This window comes from Salvelinus fontinalis, chromosome 37 (assembly GCF_029448725.1).
Source record: "Salvelinus fontinalis isolate EN_2023a chromosome 37, ASM2944872v1, whole genome shotgun sequence".
Taxonomy (NCBI): Eukaryota; Metazoa; Chordata; class Actinopteri; order Salmoniformes; family Salmonidae; genus Salvelinus; species Salvelinus fontinalis.
Genome location: NC_074701.1, coordinates 31,056,579 through 31,074,178, shown reverse-complemented (window position 1 = coordinate 31,074,178; position 17,600 = coordinate 31,056,579). Strand labels below are relative to the sequence as shown.

Sequence of the window (17,600 nt, the reverse complement as noted above, 5' to 3'; positions counted from 1 at the left end):
TATGGCTAGTGCGTGGAGGAGGCACCGGTGGTACTGGGTTGGGGCGGGGAGGTGGCGCCGGAAATACCGGACCGTGCAGGCGTACTGGCTCCCTTGAGCGCCGAGCCTGCCCAACCTTACCTGGTTGTATGCTCCCCGTCGCCTGACCAGTGCGGGGAGGTGGAATAACCCGCACCGGCCTATGTAGGCGAACCGGGGACACCATGCGTAAGGCTGGTGCCATGTACGCCGGCCCGAGGAGACGCACTGGTGACCAGATGCGTTGGGCCGGCTTCATGACATACGGCTCAACGCTCAGTCTAGCCCGGCCGATACGTGGAGCTGAAATGTACCGAACCGGGCTATGCACGCGTACAGGAGACACCGTGCGCTCTACTGCGTAACACGGTGTCTGCCCGTACTCTCGCTCTCCACGGTAAGTACAGGGAGTAGGCGCAGGTTTCCTACCTGACTTCGCCACACTCCCTTTAAGGCCCCCCCCAAGAAATTTTTGGGTTGTACTCACGGGCTTCCAGCCTTGTCTCCGTGCTGCCTCCTCATATCGCCTCCTCTCGGCTTTAGCTGCCTCCAGCTCTTCACGAGGAAGGCGATATTCTCCCGGTTGTGCCCACGGCCCCTTACCATCCAGTATCTCCTCCCATGTCCACGAATCCTGTGTAGGTAGGTCCTGTTGCCGCTTTCCATGCCGCTTGGTCCTGTAATGGTGAGTAGTTCTGTCACGATCGTGTGGAGGATTGACGGACCAAAACGCAGCTTTAGGAAAATAAGCCATCTCCTTTTTATTTATGAAGAAGGCAAACGAAACAAAAACACTTAAACACTAAACAAAACAAGAAAACGATCGTGAAGCTAAACAACGATGTGCACACACTGGCTACAAACGTATCACATAGACAACTACTCACATCGAATGAAAGCCTATGGCTACCCTAAATAAGGCTCCCAATCAGAGACAACCGAAATCAGCTGTCTCTAATTGGGAACTCATTCAGGTAACCATAGACTCTCCTAGATAACTAAACATACATAGACAACGCTAGACATCTGAACTCAACACAAACCCATATACTACACCCAATAACCCCTTTACCATAGAAACACCCAAAACCAACAAAACACAAACATTCCCCATGTCACACCCTGACCTAACTAAAATAATAAAGAAAACAAAGAATACTAAAGCCAGGGCGTGACACATACGTATTTACAGTACTGTATATATTCCTGCTACCAGTCACTTTCAGTCCTGTTTACATGTATATCTTATTACCAGACACTTTTTATGTATAAACCCACCTCAAACCACGCCAGTACCCTGCACATTGAATTAGTTACTGGCACTGGCCTGTATGTACAATACTTGCATTCTTGTTTCTTTAACTCTCATTGTAGTTCTTGTGTGATTTTTATTCAGACTTTTATTTTTTATTCTAATTTCTATTATTATCTATATTATTATTATGACTGCCATGTTGGAAAGTGCTCTCAAGGTAAGAATTTCACTGTAATGTTTTACACCTGTTGTATCCTGTGCATGTGGCGAATACACTTTGAAACTTGAAACTGGAAGTTTTACAGTACAAAATATCACGTGGTATTTATGGCAAAATAATTATTAAAGGCCCCCTCCTCAATTCCTAAATATAAAAGAGTGGGCCTTTAAGGTGGTTGGTACAAAAGGTACAGAAACTGGCCAAAGTTACACAGACAAAGTAAAGAAACATAGCCTTGATCAGCTGGTCAGACGACTGAGCAAAGTCAATGGTGTGCAATACAAATAGAATGCTATCTTCAAAGTGTGACCATAGAGTTTACCCAGGGGTCAATAAAGTAAGAGGGTACTGTAACCAATGTTTAAATATTGACAGACCATTTCAAAAGTATTTGTCTATCCCCTCCACCTAACACACATGCGGACAAATGCATGGACAGACTCACGCAGACACGCACTCCTGTTCAGATGTCACGTATGCACGTGCGTACACACGTATACAGTATACACACACACAGGGTTGGTTAGTAACTTATCACATGTAACAGGTATTAATAATAAAAATCATATTACAAAAATAAAGTAACTGTAATCATCCCAGATTCCTTTTGAAAAAATGTGTAATCAGATTACAGTTACATTAATACAGTGCATTCGAAAAGCATTCGGACCCCTTGACTTTCTCCAGATTTTGTTACGTTACAGCCTTATTCTAAAATGGATTACATTGTTTTTCTTCTCATCAATCTACACACAATACCCCATAATGACAAAGCAAAAACAGGTTTTTAGACATTTTTGCAAATGTCAAAAAAAAAAAAAACTGAAATATGACGTTTTACATAAGTATTCAGACACTTTACTCAGTCCTTTGTTGACGCACATTTGGCAGTGACTACAGCCTTGAGTCTTCTTGGGTATGACGCTACAAACTTGGCACACCTGTATTTGTGGAGTTTCTCCCATTTTTCTTTGCAGATCTTCTCAAGCTCTGTCAGGTTCGATGGGGAGCGTTGCTGCACAGCTATTTTCAAGTCTCTCCAGAGATGTTCGATCAGGTTCAAGTCCGGGCTCTGGCTTGGCCACTCAAGGACATTCAGAGACTTGTCCAGAAGCCACTCCTGTGTTGTCTTGGCTGTGTGCTTAGAGTTGTTGTACTGTTGGAAGGTGAACCTTCGCCCCAGTCTGAGGTCCTGAGTGCTCTGGACAGGTTTTCATCAAGGATCTCCCTATACTTTGCACGGTTCATCTTTCCCTTGATCCTGACTAGTCTCCAGTCACTGCAGCTGAAAAACATCCCCACAGCATGATGCTGCCACCACCATGCTTCACCGTAGGGAGGGTGCCAGGTTTCCTCCAGACGTGACACTTGGCATTCAGGCCAAAAAGTTCAATATTGGTTTCATCAGACCAGATAATCTTGTTTTTCATGGTCTGAGAGTCCTTTAGGTGCATATAGGCAAACGCCAAGCGGGCTTTCATGTGCCTTTTACTGAGGAGTGGCTTCTGTCTGGCCACTGTACCATAAAGGCATGATTGGTGGAGTGCTGCAGAGATGGTTGTCCTCCTGGAAGGTTCTCCCATCTCCCCAGAGGAACTCTAAAGCTCTGTCAGAGTGACCATCGGGTTCTTGGTCACCTCCATGACCAAGGCCATTCTCCCCTGATTGTTCAGTTTGGCCGGGTGGCCAGCTCTAGGAAGAGTCTTGGTGGTTCCAAACTTCTTCCATTTAAGAATGATGGAGGCCACTGTGTTCTTGGGTACCTTCAATGCTGCAGAAATGTTTTGGTACCCTTCCCCACATCTGTGCCTCAACACAATCCTGTCTCAGAGCTTTACAGACAGTTCCTTCTACCTCATGGATTGTTTTTTTTCTCTCTGACATGCACTGTCAAGTGTGGGACCTTAAATAGTTATATAGACAGGTGTGTGCCTTTCCAAATCATGTCCAATAAATTGAATTTACCACAGGTGGACTCCAATTAAGTTGTAGAAACATCTCAAGGTTGATCAATGGAAGCAGGATGCACCTGAGCTCAATTTAGTCTCATAGCAAAGGGTCTGAATACTTATGTAAATAATGTATTTCTGTTTTTCATCTTAAATACATTTGCAAAAAAATCTAAAAACGTGTTTTCTATTTCTCATTATGTGCTATTGTGTAGATTAATGAGGAGAATTTGTATTTTAATCCATTTTAGAATAAGGCTGTAACGTAACAAAATGTGGAAAAAGTCAAGGGGTCTGAATACTTTCCGAATGCACTGTAAAGTTACCGTCAACAACTGATTACATATTTGATTACTCAATCTAATCAGGATGTGTGCTAGAAGTGTTTGCCTAAAACATAATAAAATAGTTGTGCTGTGCTGTGCTGAGTAAGCCAGACATCTTGGAAGTCACCTTTTAGTGGAAATTCTGTTCTAATCTATTTGAAATCTGATGCCAAATTTGCTTTCGACAGAACCCTTTTGTAACCAAAACTTAAGACCTGCATTTACTGAGACCTCAATCATCCCACATTTCATCAGGATCTTTGTGCCGAGAGGACATTTTTCATTATATAGCATCCCCCTGTTCACTTCCAAAGCGCTGGGATGACATACAATATAATTTGATTGCTCTTTAGAGAGGGAACTGATTGGTGTACAGCATAAACTGAGGAGGCAGAGATTCTGACAAACCAAGGAAGTAATCCAAAAGTAATCCTTAAATTACACATTTTGAGTAATTCAATGAATTATGTTACTAATGACTTTTATTGTCACGTAATCTGTAATCAGTAACTGATTACCTTTTTAAGGTAATTCATCCAACCCTGCACACACACGCACACACATACAGAGAGATGAGCAAAGATACATAAAATGTATGTTATTTGCACCAAATTTCAACTCGGCATCCTATATTCTATGGGTGTCTCCCATTTCAAGATTTCAAGTGAGTGTAATTCAGAATTGTTTCTATACACTGTGATGTCAGAAACCTGAGCAAGATCTATTTTTCTGACCGTTTTCGTTCTAATCAAATAGCAGTACTCTGACGCCATCTACCAAAATTACCAATTTTTCTGATTGAATTTAATTATCTTATTAAAACATTAACCCCAGTGAATAACAACAAGAATAACATCTTCATGAATCATTACAAGATCTTTTCAGAGTGAATATAATTGCACTTAAATTGTTTATTTTTTGTATAATTTTATTTTTATTGATATTTTTTGTATGTTTGAGTATTGTTAATACCTGTGTTTGGTTTGCTAGACATGTTTGATGTAGCAATGTAAGTTGATTTTTGTATTATGAATATAAAAAAAATATATAAACAAATCTATATATATAGAATAATAATAATAATTTAAAAAATCAAATAAAAAAATACTCTGACGCCATCTGATGGATGTGTGCGAAGTTGCTCTATAGCAGTTAGTCATTCAATACACTAGATGTCGCTGTACTCTCATTCTGGGTACTACACCTCGCTTGGTATTTTCCTTCCAAATACATTTTCGTCGTTTGTTTTTTTGCCTGTCACTGCCGTTCTTATTATACCTCAGTGGTCACGGCTGTTTACACATTTGGCTGGTGCTAGCAACCACTGAGCTTTGGAACCTTGTAGGTTCGGTGTTTAATGTATTGCATCGGGAAAGAAACAGACAATTTATGCATGGCAATGTTGTGAGCAAACACGTAGCATAAGTCCTAAAGAAGAGGTGTCAGTATCTCGAGCCAAGAGAACATCTTTTGACAGCGAGCGAGGGGCAATCTTGGCTTGGGTTCGGTACACGGGCATGGCAGCGGCAACAGTGGTCGAGAATGATCCGACGGCGAGCGAAGGCGGTGCCGCATCATTCTCGGAGCCGGAGGTCCACAGCCCTATCTGGAACGACGCTCAACTTCGAAAGTATCCTTTCCAGACCAGACCGATACCCAGACTCTCTCACACGGATCCTAGAGCTGAGATGCTCATAAACAACGAGGTAAAGTGACAGTTGACATGACAATTAATTTGCTGTCATGTTTTTGTTCAAGTCTGACGGATAGCTCATTCAGTAACCCAATTGTATTTGTCAAATGCCCCTAATACAACGGGTGTATATTTTACCGTGAAATGCTTGCTTACTAGCCCTTCCCAATGATGCAGTTAAAAAACAATACGAACAAATAAAAATAGTAACACGAGGAATAAAATATACAAGAATGGAGCTATAATATACAGTACCAGTACCAGCTCAATGTGCAGGCCAGGGGGTATTTGGTGAGGTATTTGGTGAGAAACAAAAATAACTAGCTAACGATAGCTATATGGCTAGCTGCTACTTTGTCAAATAACGTTAATCAACAAGTATTTTGTCTTACACACACCACCTGCTTGTATCCTGTATGTTGTTAGTAAGATAGCCAATGTTCTCTCAACTGAATCCGTTGCCTGGCAAGCCAGCGAACACGATTTTGACAGTGGTTCTATTTTTTCAATTTCACCTGTTTTATCCAGGCTTGTTCTGCATGAATCAAATCTCATACAAGAGAGAACCTACTTGGTCTGGGTGATAGTGGACAAGTCCAGTGTTCTTCCAACCTGGTCCTGGGGTCCTTCGTAGGGTGTGCAGTTCCAATTTATCATGGCAGGGCTTGATGATTAGGTGAAACAGGTGTTTTTGACACTGGATTGGAACACAAGCTTGGCTGTAGCCTAGGTTACAACCCCTTGGTCCCCATAACCAAGGCCAAAGAACACTGGACTTGACAAGTCTGCATGGCATGGCACTCTGCAGTGCAGATAATCAGTTTGCTGGTAACACACATCTGGCCTACCATAGACTATCTTATTTTCTCATAGGTAGCCAATGAAGCAGATTTTTTTTCTTCTCCTGTCTGATACTATTTGTAAACCAGGTAATCTGGACCCCTTGTTAGCAAGGTCCTCTCAGCATACACGTGCCACCTTTGCTTTATGTTCAATAAGAAAACATGTCATGCCTCCACTTGAATGCTTCTCTCCAAAAGTCAGTCTGCATTTACTACATCTGATATGACGTTGATTCCCATGAAATGATATCGACTGGTTGATCTCTAACTTGGCCTACATCAGAGGAATGCAACAGTCACACCCTGTTATAACACTGAAATGCACGTACCACTAAATAAATCAGTATTTCTCATATGACTGTCTTTTACATCCATTGATGTGCCTTTCTTTGAAATATGATTATACAATGCCAGAGATTAGGCTACAGCCTGGAAGATCAATGCTGGCTGTTAGTATGTGGCATGCTGGCACCAGGTATGGTACTATTGATGCATATGGGATATCTAGGCTATTACAGTACAACTCTGTAACTGTTGACATAAGTGAACTGTAGTGAATATCAGGTATATGTCCCATACACGAGGCTAGGTATTGTGCATGGCTGGCATAACTGTGTTGTGTGCTGCGTGATCCATCTGCAAAGTAAACCCGTTCTGCATGCAAATCACTGGTTTTATTCCTTGGTCTTTATTCAGCTATTTTTATAGGAGCAGTTGACTGCGTGATTCAAATATTGTTTTTTTTGGTAGGGGGGGGGCATAGAATGGTTGTGGTTCCACAATTATGACCTGTGGTGAACTCCCAGAGAGGGAAAGAGATGAGGAGGATGGGGGAGAGGAGGGATTGAGTTTTGACCAGACACATCAATGTTGACTAGGAGGTGAATGAGCTGAATAATTCAGATTTACCGCGCGATGAACAGTAGAGTACCCGCGCGATGAACAGTAGAGTACCGAATAGAGTAGACCAACAATTTGCTGTTGACATGAAATTAGTTGAATAGCGTCTTATTGACCCAAGTTAAAAGTCAAACAACATAGTCTGTTGAAATGGAGCTTCCGTATCCTATTCATAATTCATTCAGTATATTTTGCCTCTTGCTTCCGCCCTGCTTGCGGTCTTGCTGTACGGGCTTCGCTAATGAAATACAGTGCAGCGGCACAGCGCGCATGTGCGACACAGCCTACGTTCCAGTAGTCACGTAGCACTTGCCACTTGTGTCCAATGGGACCATCAATCGCTCTGCTTGCCAGCGAACCGCAGTGTTGTTGATACACATGGCTAATGCAGGCTCTTCCTATTCGCCAGAGACAGGTGTGCCTTTCTTTGCTACGTGCCTAAGGATCATATGTGTAATGTATTAAAAGCTATTAAATATTGATGAATTCCCCATGCATTTAATTTGGTCTGACTATAGCCTAACTATTCAATGCGTCAAAGGAAAACTGATTAGATGTATATTGATGTTTTATGGTCTGGTATACCTCGGCTGTCAGCCAATCAGCATTCAGGGCTCGAACCACCCAGTTTATAATGATATTTAATGCATATAACGTTAGACCTATCACTATTAGCACAACATGTTAACCAATTATGTAAAAAAGTTGAATACTTTTTGTATAATTTAATCAAAATTGTTGCTTGCTTCAGTCCTATATTATAAGGAATAAAAATATCAGAGTATATGCCGTCTTTTTCTAATCTAACAAATCCTCCTTTTTGGGGGGGGTTCCAGGAACCGGTGGTTTTAACAGACACCAATCTAGTGTATCCGGCTCTCCAGTGGGACATCCCGTACCTGCAGGAGAACATTGGAAACGGGGACTTCTCTGTGTACATCGCGGAAAACCACAAATTCCTCTACTATGACGAGAAGAAAATGGCCAACTTTGAGAACTTTGTACCCAAGTCTCGACGGATAGACATGAAATTCTCGGATTTTGTGGAGAAAATGCATAAAACGCAGGAAGAGGGAGGAGAGGAGAGGTAATGTTTTTGTGCAAATGGATATATTAAATCATCATCCAAGGGAAGATGATCTGCTGTTTGATCTGCTGACCTGCTGCAGTAGAGTTAGGTCCTTAGGGACAGTTGATGAAAAATATTAGACATTTTATCAGTGCTTAATATGAGTGAAAATAATATACAACTTCTCTTATTTGAGTCACAAAATATGTATAATATGGACAGAATCAGATTAAATGCTTTCCAGTCTAGGTGTTTGCGTTGCAGGAGTGCTGAGCATTGCTCTTTAGACGAAAGTAAAATGTTGAGTGAGTTAAATCTAATGCAGGAACTGAAATAGCTAGCTGTCGAGAATGACTAAGCATTTATAAGGCATCTTGGGAACACTTTGTACCACTCTCACCTGACTGAGTTGCTTGGCCTGGGAAAGAGAGACACACGCACACACACATATCACTTACTGCACTGAGCCCCTTCCTTAGAACTAATGCTTGCTGCTTGTGTCCATGTACTGTAGATTTGATCAGTTAAATTACGTTTTCTGTCACATTATATAGTGGTGGTTTGTTGCATGGCATTACTGTTTTCTAATTGAAATCATTCTTTGTGGTTTGGCAAGGAATGCTTTCTTCTGAGCCGAGTTGAACATTTTATATTGGCAAGACAAGCTTTCATTTCCGGATGCATGTACACTTGCTGAGTACACTTGACTCCTGATAAGTGCAAACTCTGTGGAATTGCATTGCATTTCAACTGTCCCTATTCAATTGCATTTCTCTTAATTCCTCTGTATATCTGTGTTAACCACTGGGCTTACAGCAGAATATTCACTACAGTTCCAACCCTTTTGCTTTTATCAGTAGTTGACTCTACAGTTACAGCATTACCTCTTCTTTGGACTGTGTTAATGACAGAGTGTCATGCAGGACAGTCTTCTCCTTTGTGTCTCTATCCACATTCTGCTCCAACTAGCTCCAGGATCACTGTACTGCAGCTCCCTCTGTGGCTGTGCTCCTTCCAAAATATGTGCAAAGCAGAATATCCATTTCTGTCTCATCAGATGGTCTAATTCTATTCTGTTCATCCTCCCAGGGTGTACCTGCAGCAGACACTGAACGACACAGTGGGCAGGAAGATCGTGGTGGACTTCCTGGGTTTCAACTGGAACTGGATCACCAAGCAGCAGAGCAAGAGAAACTGGGGACAGCTCACCTCCAACCTGCTGCTCATAGGCATGGAGGGTAAGCGACCTAGCCCTGGCCTATAGGCATGGAGGGTAAGAGACCTAGCCCTGGCCTATAGGCATGGAGGGTAAGAGCACTAGCCCTAGCCTATAGGCATGGAGGGTAAGAGACCTAGCCCTGGCCTATAGGCATGGAGGGTAAGAGACCTAGCCCTGGCCTATAGGCATGGAGGGTAAGCGACCTAGCCCTGGCCTATAGGCATGGAGGGTAAGCGACCTAGCCCTGGCCTATAGGCATGGAGGGTAAGCGACCTAGCCCTGGCCTATAGGCATGGAGGGTAAGCGACCTAGCCCTGGCCTATAGGCATGGAGGGTAAGCGACCTAGCCCTGGCCTATAGGCATGGAGGGTAAGAGACCTAGCCCTGGCTTATAGGCATGGAGGGTAAGAGACCTAGCCCTGGCCTATAGGCATGGAGGGTAAGAGACCTAGCCCTGGCCTATAGGCATGGAGGGTAAGAGACCTAGCCCTGGCCTATAGGCATGGAGGGTAAGAGACCTAGCCCTGGCCTATAGGCATGGAGGGTAAGAGACCTAGCCCTGGCCTATAGGCATGGAGGGTAAGAGACCTAGCCCTGGCCTATAGGCATGGAGGGTAAGAGACCTAGCCCTGGCCTATAGGCATGGAGGGTAAGAGACCTAGCCCTGGCCTATAGGCATGGAGGGTAAGAGACCTAGCCCTGGCCTATAGGCATGGAGGGTAAGAGACCTAGCCCTGGCCTGTAGGCATGGAGGGTAAGAACTAGCTCTGGCCAATAGGCATGGAGGGTAAGAGACCTAGCCTTGGCATGGAGGGTAAGAGACCTAGCCTTGGCCTATAGGCATGGAGGGTAAGAGACCTAGCCTTGGCCTATAGGCATGGAGGGTAAGAGACCTAGCCTTGGCCTATAGGCATGGAGGGTAAGAGACCTAGCCCTGGCCTATAGGCATGGAGGGTAAGAGACCTAGCCTTGGCCTATAGGCATGGAGGGTAAGAGACCTAGCCTTGGCCTATAGGCATGGAGGGTAAGAGACTTAGCCCTGGCCTATAGGCATGGAGGGTAAGAGACCTAGCCTTGGCCTATAGGCATGGAGTGTAAGAGACCTAGCCTTGGCCTATAGGCATGGAGGGTAAGAGACCTAGCCCTGGCCTATTGGCATGGAGGGTAAGAGACTTAGCCCTGGCCTATAGGCATGGAGGGTAAGAGACCTAGCCTTGGCCTATAGGCATGGAGGGTAAAAGACCTAGCCTTGGCCTAAAGGCATGGAGGGTAAATAGTTGCTTTTTTAAAGGTACAAAATCAGTGCCACTTTTACATTCTTTGGGGAGAACCCTGGTAAGGAAGGGACCCTGGTGCTTTTAGGCATGGGGACCATGGCTAGCAGGTGATTTCCCTAGTCCTATTAGACAAGGAAATTGTATACAGTATATCTACAATGTGGGTGCCACATATCGCTGATGGAAAGAGTGAACTACCCTGTCTCAATGTGCAGTAAAAGGCCTTGTGGAAAGGGCATTAAGAAAGAAATCCACTCACCTTAATTTCAGCTGAAATTAGCTTAAGGGCATTGCTTCTCCAGAGACAGACAGGTAATCCTGTGATCTGCTCAATGTTTGTAGGCAATGTGACGCCAGCCCATTACGACGAGCAGCAGAACTTCTTTGCGCAAATCAAAGGTTACAAGAGGTGCATCCTGTTCCCTCCCGACCAGTTTGAGTGTCTCTACCCCTTCCCTGTTCACCACCCCTGTGACAGACAGAGCCAGGTAAACCCTACTTTCTGATGTCATTTATCTGACCATTTTTAAACAATCAACCAGACGTGGATGCAATGCAATCATAGAGGATAACACATCAAGGAAAACGTATTTCCATTGTGGTCCCTTTAGAAACCGGTGTTTGATTTGATATGCAATGGATTTTCTGTTTCTCAACTGTTTCTGTTTGTTTTTAATTAATCTTACTAACAGCAAGTTTGCTTTTGCCATTTGTAGGTTGACTTTGAGAACCCTGACTATGAGAGGTTTCCCAACTTCAAGAATGTGTCTGGCTATGAGACTGTGGTGGGCCCGGGAGATGTTCTCTACATCCCCATGTACTGGTAGGAGCTGCTTTACACTGTTCTACCTAGTATTATGTGTGTGGTGGGATCCCATGTACAGTGTGTATTGGTAAGAGTCATTCTGTACCGAGTCTGAAAATAGACTGATTTTGATGCTGTTTTCTCACTGAGGATTCTGTCGCTGAAATGTCAACACTGTGGCATTGTGGAACCAGAATGGTCAGTTTGACCTGTTGGTGACATTGATCTGATAAGTCTGCTCTGTTTTCGTTTCATGGCTAATTCAGGTGGCACCACATTGAGTCCCTGTTGAGTGGTGGAGTGACCATCACTGTCAACTTCTGGTACAAGGTACTGTATGTGCTCACTGATATATGCCAAAATGTATCACCATATCAGTATCATCTTTACTACATTCATGTCAACTAATTTTGTGGCACCCTAAAGAAGGCACTATTACGGTCAAAATATTGGTGAAATGAATTGAATATCTTTGCTTTGAAAGATAGATTTCTCAATAATTTTTAATTAGCTTGGATCACCTTGATGCATCCCTTACTCATAGAAATAGTATTAGAGGACATGTTATATTTCTGTCCTCACTAAATGATCTGTTATTCCCTCAGGGTGCGCCCACGCCCAAGAGGATCGAGTACCCACTGAGAGCTCATCAGAAGGTGGCCATCATGAGAAACATAGAGAAGATGCTGGGGGAGGCACTGGGAGACCCACACGAGGTACTGAAACTGGACAGATGAGGAATATTTTGATGGGATTTATTTATGGGAGGTCTGGTATGTTAAAGCAATTGTACACGAGAGGCCATGGGTTTGGACTTTTTTAGCACGGCTGTGCTGCGGTCGTAGGTACGAGGCAAAGCCCACCCATCACAATGCTTGTTTTGACCAACCTGTTGTAGAAAGGTATTTTTGTATGCACTGGCTACTTAAGGCATATCTGGGCATGACAGCCATAATGTCATATCTGGGCATGACAGCCATAATGCCATATCTGGGCATGACAGCCATAATGTCATATCTGTCATGACAGACATAGTCAGAGTTGGCTAAACCCAAGAACAAACATCTGTACCAGGCTGCCAAAGATCCCATAGACTCACTAGTTCTAGAACATGACTAAATCACATCATTTCTAGAACATCAAATGACATTTCACAGCTCTGAGATCCAAATGAGATTACATTGAGATGAAGATTCTGGCTGGTTCCATAACTAGAACATGACATCAGATGAATGACATTCCATTTGGCGGCTCCGTATTTAGTTGGTCCTGTAGGAATAGTGCAGAAAGCTTGCCATGCCCGGAATCCTTACGGCTCCGGAACGCTGACCCCGATAGCAACCCAATTACTGTGAATATTTATGGTCTACCTGATTTAGCACAGAGTGAATGGAAGAAGGGGGATGTGTGGTACAGCACAAAGACTAGAGGACAGGACACTCAGTGAAACAAAGCTATAGCTATAGTATCTCACCTAGTAGTAGGCCCTAATAGGTTTTCAACAATGGACTTGTTTTAGTGCGATTGTATTTTAATGCATCAATGTGCTTTCTGTTCTGTAGGTTGGCCCTTTATTGAACATGATGATTAAAGGCCGATATGACCAGGGATTCAGCTAGAGGTACTGCCTCAGAACTGTCTGTGTGTGTAGTTGTGTGAGTGAGTGTGCCCAGGCCTGATTGTGTGTTTGTAGGTGAGCATGTGTGTGCAGACACGTGTTTGTGCATTCGGACTGTTAAGCTAGCAGTGACTTGGCCAATCAGCCAATTTGACTGTTTTGATTGTCTGGGAGCCATAATCATCACAACTTCAGCCACCAGTGGGAAGACAATAGTGGACAACGGACCAGCCATGGAGACCCACATGCAGTGTGCTGTCAGAGAGGGATGAACTGTGTAAACTACACAATGTAGAGTTGTGGTATTTTAGAGGGAGTGGAGTGATAGGCAACTGCTGTAGATGTCAAAGAATAAACCCCAAACACCCTCAAAGTGGAAGTTGCCCATAATTAACCACTGATGCAGGGTCAGATATTGGACATTTTATCATCACACCCAATATGATTGGGGTTGGGGAATCTGATCCTAGATCTGTAGTTGGGGGCAGTTTCTACATTGAACAGTAAACAGGTGTGTGTGTTGGGTGGTTGTTAGTCATAACCAACAAGATACTCCCTTCGTCTATTTAACCGTTCCCCTGTCATTACTGTTTGTAACCATAGCAACACACCTGCAGCTTGAATATTAAATAGGGAATAGTTGTGTAGTAACTAAAGTAGGCCTACTTATTTTGTGACAAACTTCTCAATTAATTTGCGACACATGAACCCTGAAAGAGATGAGTCATATTCTTGTTCTGTTGACTATGTCAGTAAGCTGATTTTTGTTTCTGTATGATGCTGAACATTTCTATGTTATAGCCAACATACTTTTTCTTTGATGGTGTGTTTTTGTGTACATTCAGGCATATCTGATTTTCTGTTGGTGTGTTATTTTTTTTGTTGTAAATCTGTTATGATTACAATTAAGTTAATGAGGATGGGCTTAAAAGTATTTAAACTAATTTCAATTTCAGCTGGACAGTAAAATAGAAGAATAGATTGCACCCAGCATGCTTCCAGTGGAATTATTGAAGACATCTCACCAGTTTTGCTACTCAAATGCATCCTAAAACAGGTTTCCCAAACTCAGTCCTGGGGCCCCCCCTGGGTACACGTTCTGGGTTCTGCCCTGGCTCTACACAGCTGATTCAAATAATTAAAGCTTGATGAAGAGTTGGTTATTTGAATCAGCTGTGTAGTGCTAGGACAGAAAATGAAACGTTCACCCAGGACCGAGTTTGGGAAACACTGTTCTAAACAACAGTTCTGTTTTGCTCCGGTAACAGTCACACAATACGCCAACCCTATATTCATTTAAATTCAATATAATGTCAAATATATTCTACTTGTAGTTATTACAACAGTATTTCTTAGTACTCGTACCAAGACTGTACCTAGTGGATGGTTTGCATGCGTGTGTGCCTCTCCAATCTTACACTTCCCCTACTGTTGCTGTTTTTTCTCAATTCTTTTCGGAAGGATGTCAAAGAGTGTGTAGAGTTCAGTTGAATTCCGGTTGTTATTGTGCCATTGTCAAGTGTTTCTAGTGAACACTTCACTTCAACAGGTGCAGTTTAGAGCACAGGACTTATTTAAAGCACATATTGGCAGTCCTAGTGCTGTGTACCAAACCAGGTGTGTCCTTACCTGGGTTGGGGCTATTTCAATTTGGTCAATTCAGGAAGACAACTGTCATTTCAATTTTCCTCAATGATTTTCTGTGAGGAAAATGTGGAGTTGGAATTTTAGTTTACTTAATGTAAACGATGTTCAGAAAGTTGTATGTATGGAGGCCTTGGTGTGACATTGGTTTGACTTGATTTTAAGCTGCATCATATTCATTTGTTATTAAAACGATTAGCCTAGTTAAACCAGACTGACCACGGCTGTGTGAATGGTGAACGCAGCATTCCGTCTGATTTAACTACTAGGCTAATATACTAATGCTGCATGTTCAATTCCTACACCTTCAGTGACTGACAAAATATTTCTAGGGGAGTTTCTATGTTCTAGCCATGTGTATTATAATTATTAACATTTTCCCAACAGCATGTATTGTACTCCTCTGGCTTTCCAAAAACAAATATGGAATCCATCAAGCGGAATGTTCATATCCTATTGTTTATATTTAGGCTAATATTCTAAGAATGTTAAAGTCCATCAAGTGGAATGTTCATATCGTATTGTTTATATTTAGGCTAATATTCTAAGAATGTTAATGTCAAGGGAGTGTATGCTTGATTGTTGATATTATATCAATATTGTTGATGAATAGACTAGTTCTTCAATGAATTATTATTTGGCAGTTAAGTCTGAGGTTAAATTGCTCTCTTCTGTGTATTTGTTTCTCCCACCTGTGTGCCTAGCTTGGTTATGACATGGCTCAAGAAACAGCCAGAACAATGATATTTTTATTTAATTTTTGCATTATGTAGCTTTAAATGCAAAACCTGAACATGGTTAAATCAACTCTTTGCTGTGTTTTTTTTATTTTACAAATACAAAACAATTTTCTGGGTTCTTGCACTTGTATGATTTGAGTTTGTCTGCTGTATGTAATTTGCACTGATTTCAAATTGACTGCTGAACAAGAGTTCTATTGTTGTGCTAGTGGCTTTGTAATAAAATCTGAAACTTTTTTGATCAAGTCCTTGTTTCAGTCATCACAGCGGTTTGGTGTCAAATTCAAGTCTGTTATTGTAGAGATTCATTGTGAGGAAATAGACCAAAGGATACAGCTATAGCACTGGGAATGTTTAATATACTACTATGACAGTAATATCGCAGTATTGTACAGCAGTAATGTAAAATAGAGAATTAAAAAAAAATACATTTGGAGTTAATGTAGAAATTAGTTTAGAGGGATGATGGGTGAAATTGTCTGTCTGATTATTTGAGTCTGACCATGGGAGATTCTCAATTGGGAAAAAGTAATTCCTCTCTGTGACCTGGAATCCAGTAAGGGGTTGGCATTTGTAGGAGCGTGTCAATTTGTTAATAGGTCAACGAAGGAGTTTGGCTCCTTGACTGCCAACTGCGGCGAAGGATGCTCGGCTGTATCCTACAGGAAGTGTTTTGAAATCAGCCACACCTCCTTTGAAACAACTATTATTTTCTCAGAGGGGAAAAGCATGTACACATTTTAAAAATGATACTCTACTTATTTATCCTTTTATCTATAAAATGTCTACCACAACTAGAATTTTTAAACCACTTTAAACATGTATTTTGGGATTCCACCTCTAAACATAATTTGCCTGATGACAAGCACATTTATTTCCTGTTTCCATCTCCTCGACTCAAATTGAGATTCTTCACATTTCCTCCAGCCACTTCAAACTTGCCAGATTGATGTCTTATGTATCCATCGGAAAGCACAATATCACCATCTGCTGGTCTGTCCTACAGTCAGTGTGTTCGTCTTTCATCTCCGACTGGATTCGAACCTGGGTCTTCTGCGTGCCACAAGGACAGAAAAAAGGAGAATGGAATGGACTCTAGCTACATGTGTATTTATCCTACTGTTTTTAACAGACAATGTGATTCCACCTCTGTAAATGTAATTTGCCTGATGACAAGTGCATTTATTTCCTGGTTTCCTCGCCTCCTCCTCGAAAAGGAGGCAAGGAAATCCAATTGAGATTCTCCCCATTTTCGTTAGGCATTTGCTTGGGGAACTAATGCAAGTCTTCAATAAATTCACATGCTGATAAGGTGCCATTTCCAGCTCTAGGTAGACGTAGATTAGGCTTATTGCCTGGTCCAAATCACATCAGACACCCAGGAGTTGCATGGCTCCAATTCCACATCTTCCCAGTGTCAGCCCATCTTGGATATCTTTAATTAGAGTGCGTGAAGGGAGATAAACACACAAACATTATATTACAAGCATACAATAATACTCTCAATTGGACAATCGATAGTAGAGAACATAAAAGATTACTTTTTACACTTCAGTCTGGTTCCCAGATTCCAAATTGAATGGTTGGTTCTCTGCCACAAATGATGATGCTAGTGAGGTTGTTTAGCTGTAAGTTATGGAGTATGCTTGGATTTGGTTGGACCATGGAGTTAGTTAGAGAAACTCAAGGGAGGGTTGGACCATAGAGTTAGATAGAGGGCGCAACACTGCATCTGTCCCATTATGGCATCTATGAGACCATAGCCAGCGCCATCTCCATTTTGAAGTAGTCAATGTTCTTCTTCTACTACTTTATGAGTTGGTAAACAAACTGAAAGGGGTGCATACTGCCACCTGAAGTGTGTTGTCTGGACAGGTATAAAGCCAAGGTTGGCAATATGCTGCCACCTGCAGTTATGGAATGTTTGTATAATTCATTGGCTGATCCGTCCTGATGACCTGGATGGAATTGTGTGATCCTTCCTTAACCCATAGGAAGTTCCACCCAGTTGACTACTTAAAAATT

The 17,600-nt window shown here is 42.3% G+C and overlaps 2 protein-coding genes across 4 annotated transcripts in view; one reads left to right on the top strand and one right to left on the bottom strand.

The window, feature by feature from the left end:
- Positions 1-5,018: 5,018 nt before the first annotated feature.
- hif1an (hypoxia inducible factor 1 subunit alpha inhibitor) lies at positions 5,019-15,811 on the top strand. 2 transcript variants are annotated; one of them, XM_055902792.1, is made up of 8 exons: positions 5,019-5,474; positions 8,040-8,290; positions 9,362-9,510; positions 11,111-11,256; positions 11,485-11,591; positions 11,840-11,903; positions 12,179-12,289; positions 13,136-15,811. In XM_055902792.1, exons 1-8 carry the CDS (start codon positions 5,286-5,288, stop codon positions 13,190-13,192), a joined length of 1,074 nt encoding a protein of 357 aa, XP_055758767.1. In that variant the 5' UTR covers positions 5,019-5,285; the 3' UTR covers positions 13,193-15,811. The 2 variants fall into 2 exon arrangements, with proteins under 2 accessions (XP_055758767.1, XP_055758768.1); XM_055902793.1 differs by lacking the exon at positions 5,019-5,474 and adding an exon at positions 5,495-7,618.
- Positions 15,812-15,914: 103 nt separating this feature from the next.
- The window catches only part of LOC129836506 (1-phosphatidylinositol 4,5-bisphosphate phosphodiesterase epsilon-1-like), a 37,553-nt gene continuing 35,867 nt past the window's right edge, over positions 15,915-17,600 (bottom strand). For both annotated transcript variants that reach the window (XM_055902789.1, XM_055902790.1), the window contains exon 32: positions 15,915-17,010. The gene's annotated coding sequence lies outside the window, so the exon portion shown is untranslated. The remainder of the gene's footprint in view (positions 17,011-17,600) is intronic.

What these genes read in the sequence shown, in the direction of transcription:
- hif1an (XM_055902792.1), top strand. Translation starts at nt 5,286, where the DNA reads ATGGCAGCGGCAACAGTGGTCGAGAATGATCCGACGGCGAGCGAAGGC. An exon ending in AGATGCTCATAAACAACGAG is followed by an intron (nt 5,475 to 8,039) that starts GTAAAGTGACAG and finishes GGGGGGTTCCAG; the next exon opens with GAACCGGTGGTTTTAACAGA. An exon ending in GCTGCTCATAGGCATGGAGG is followed by an intron (nt 9,511 to 11,110) that starts GTAAGCGACCTA and finishes CAATGTTTGTAG; the next exon opens with GCAATGTGACGCCAGCCCAT.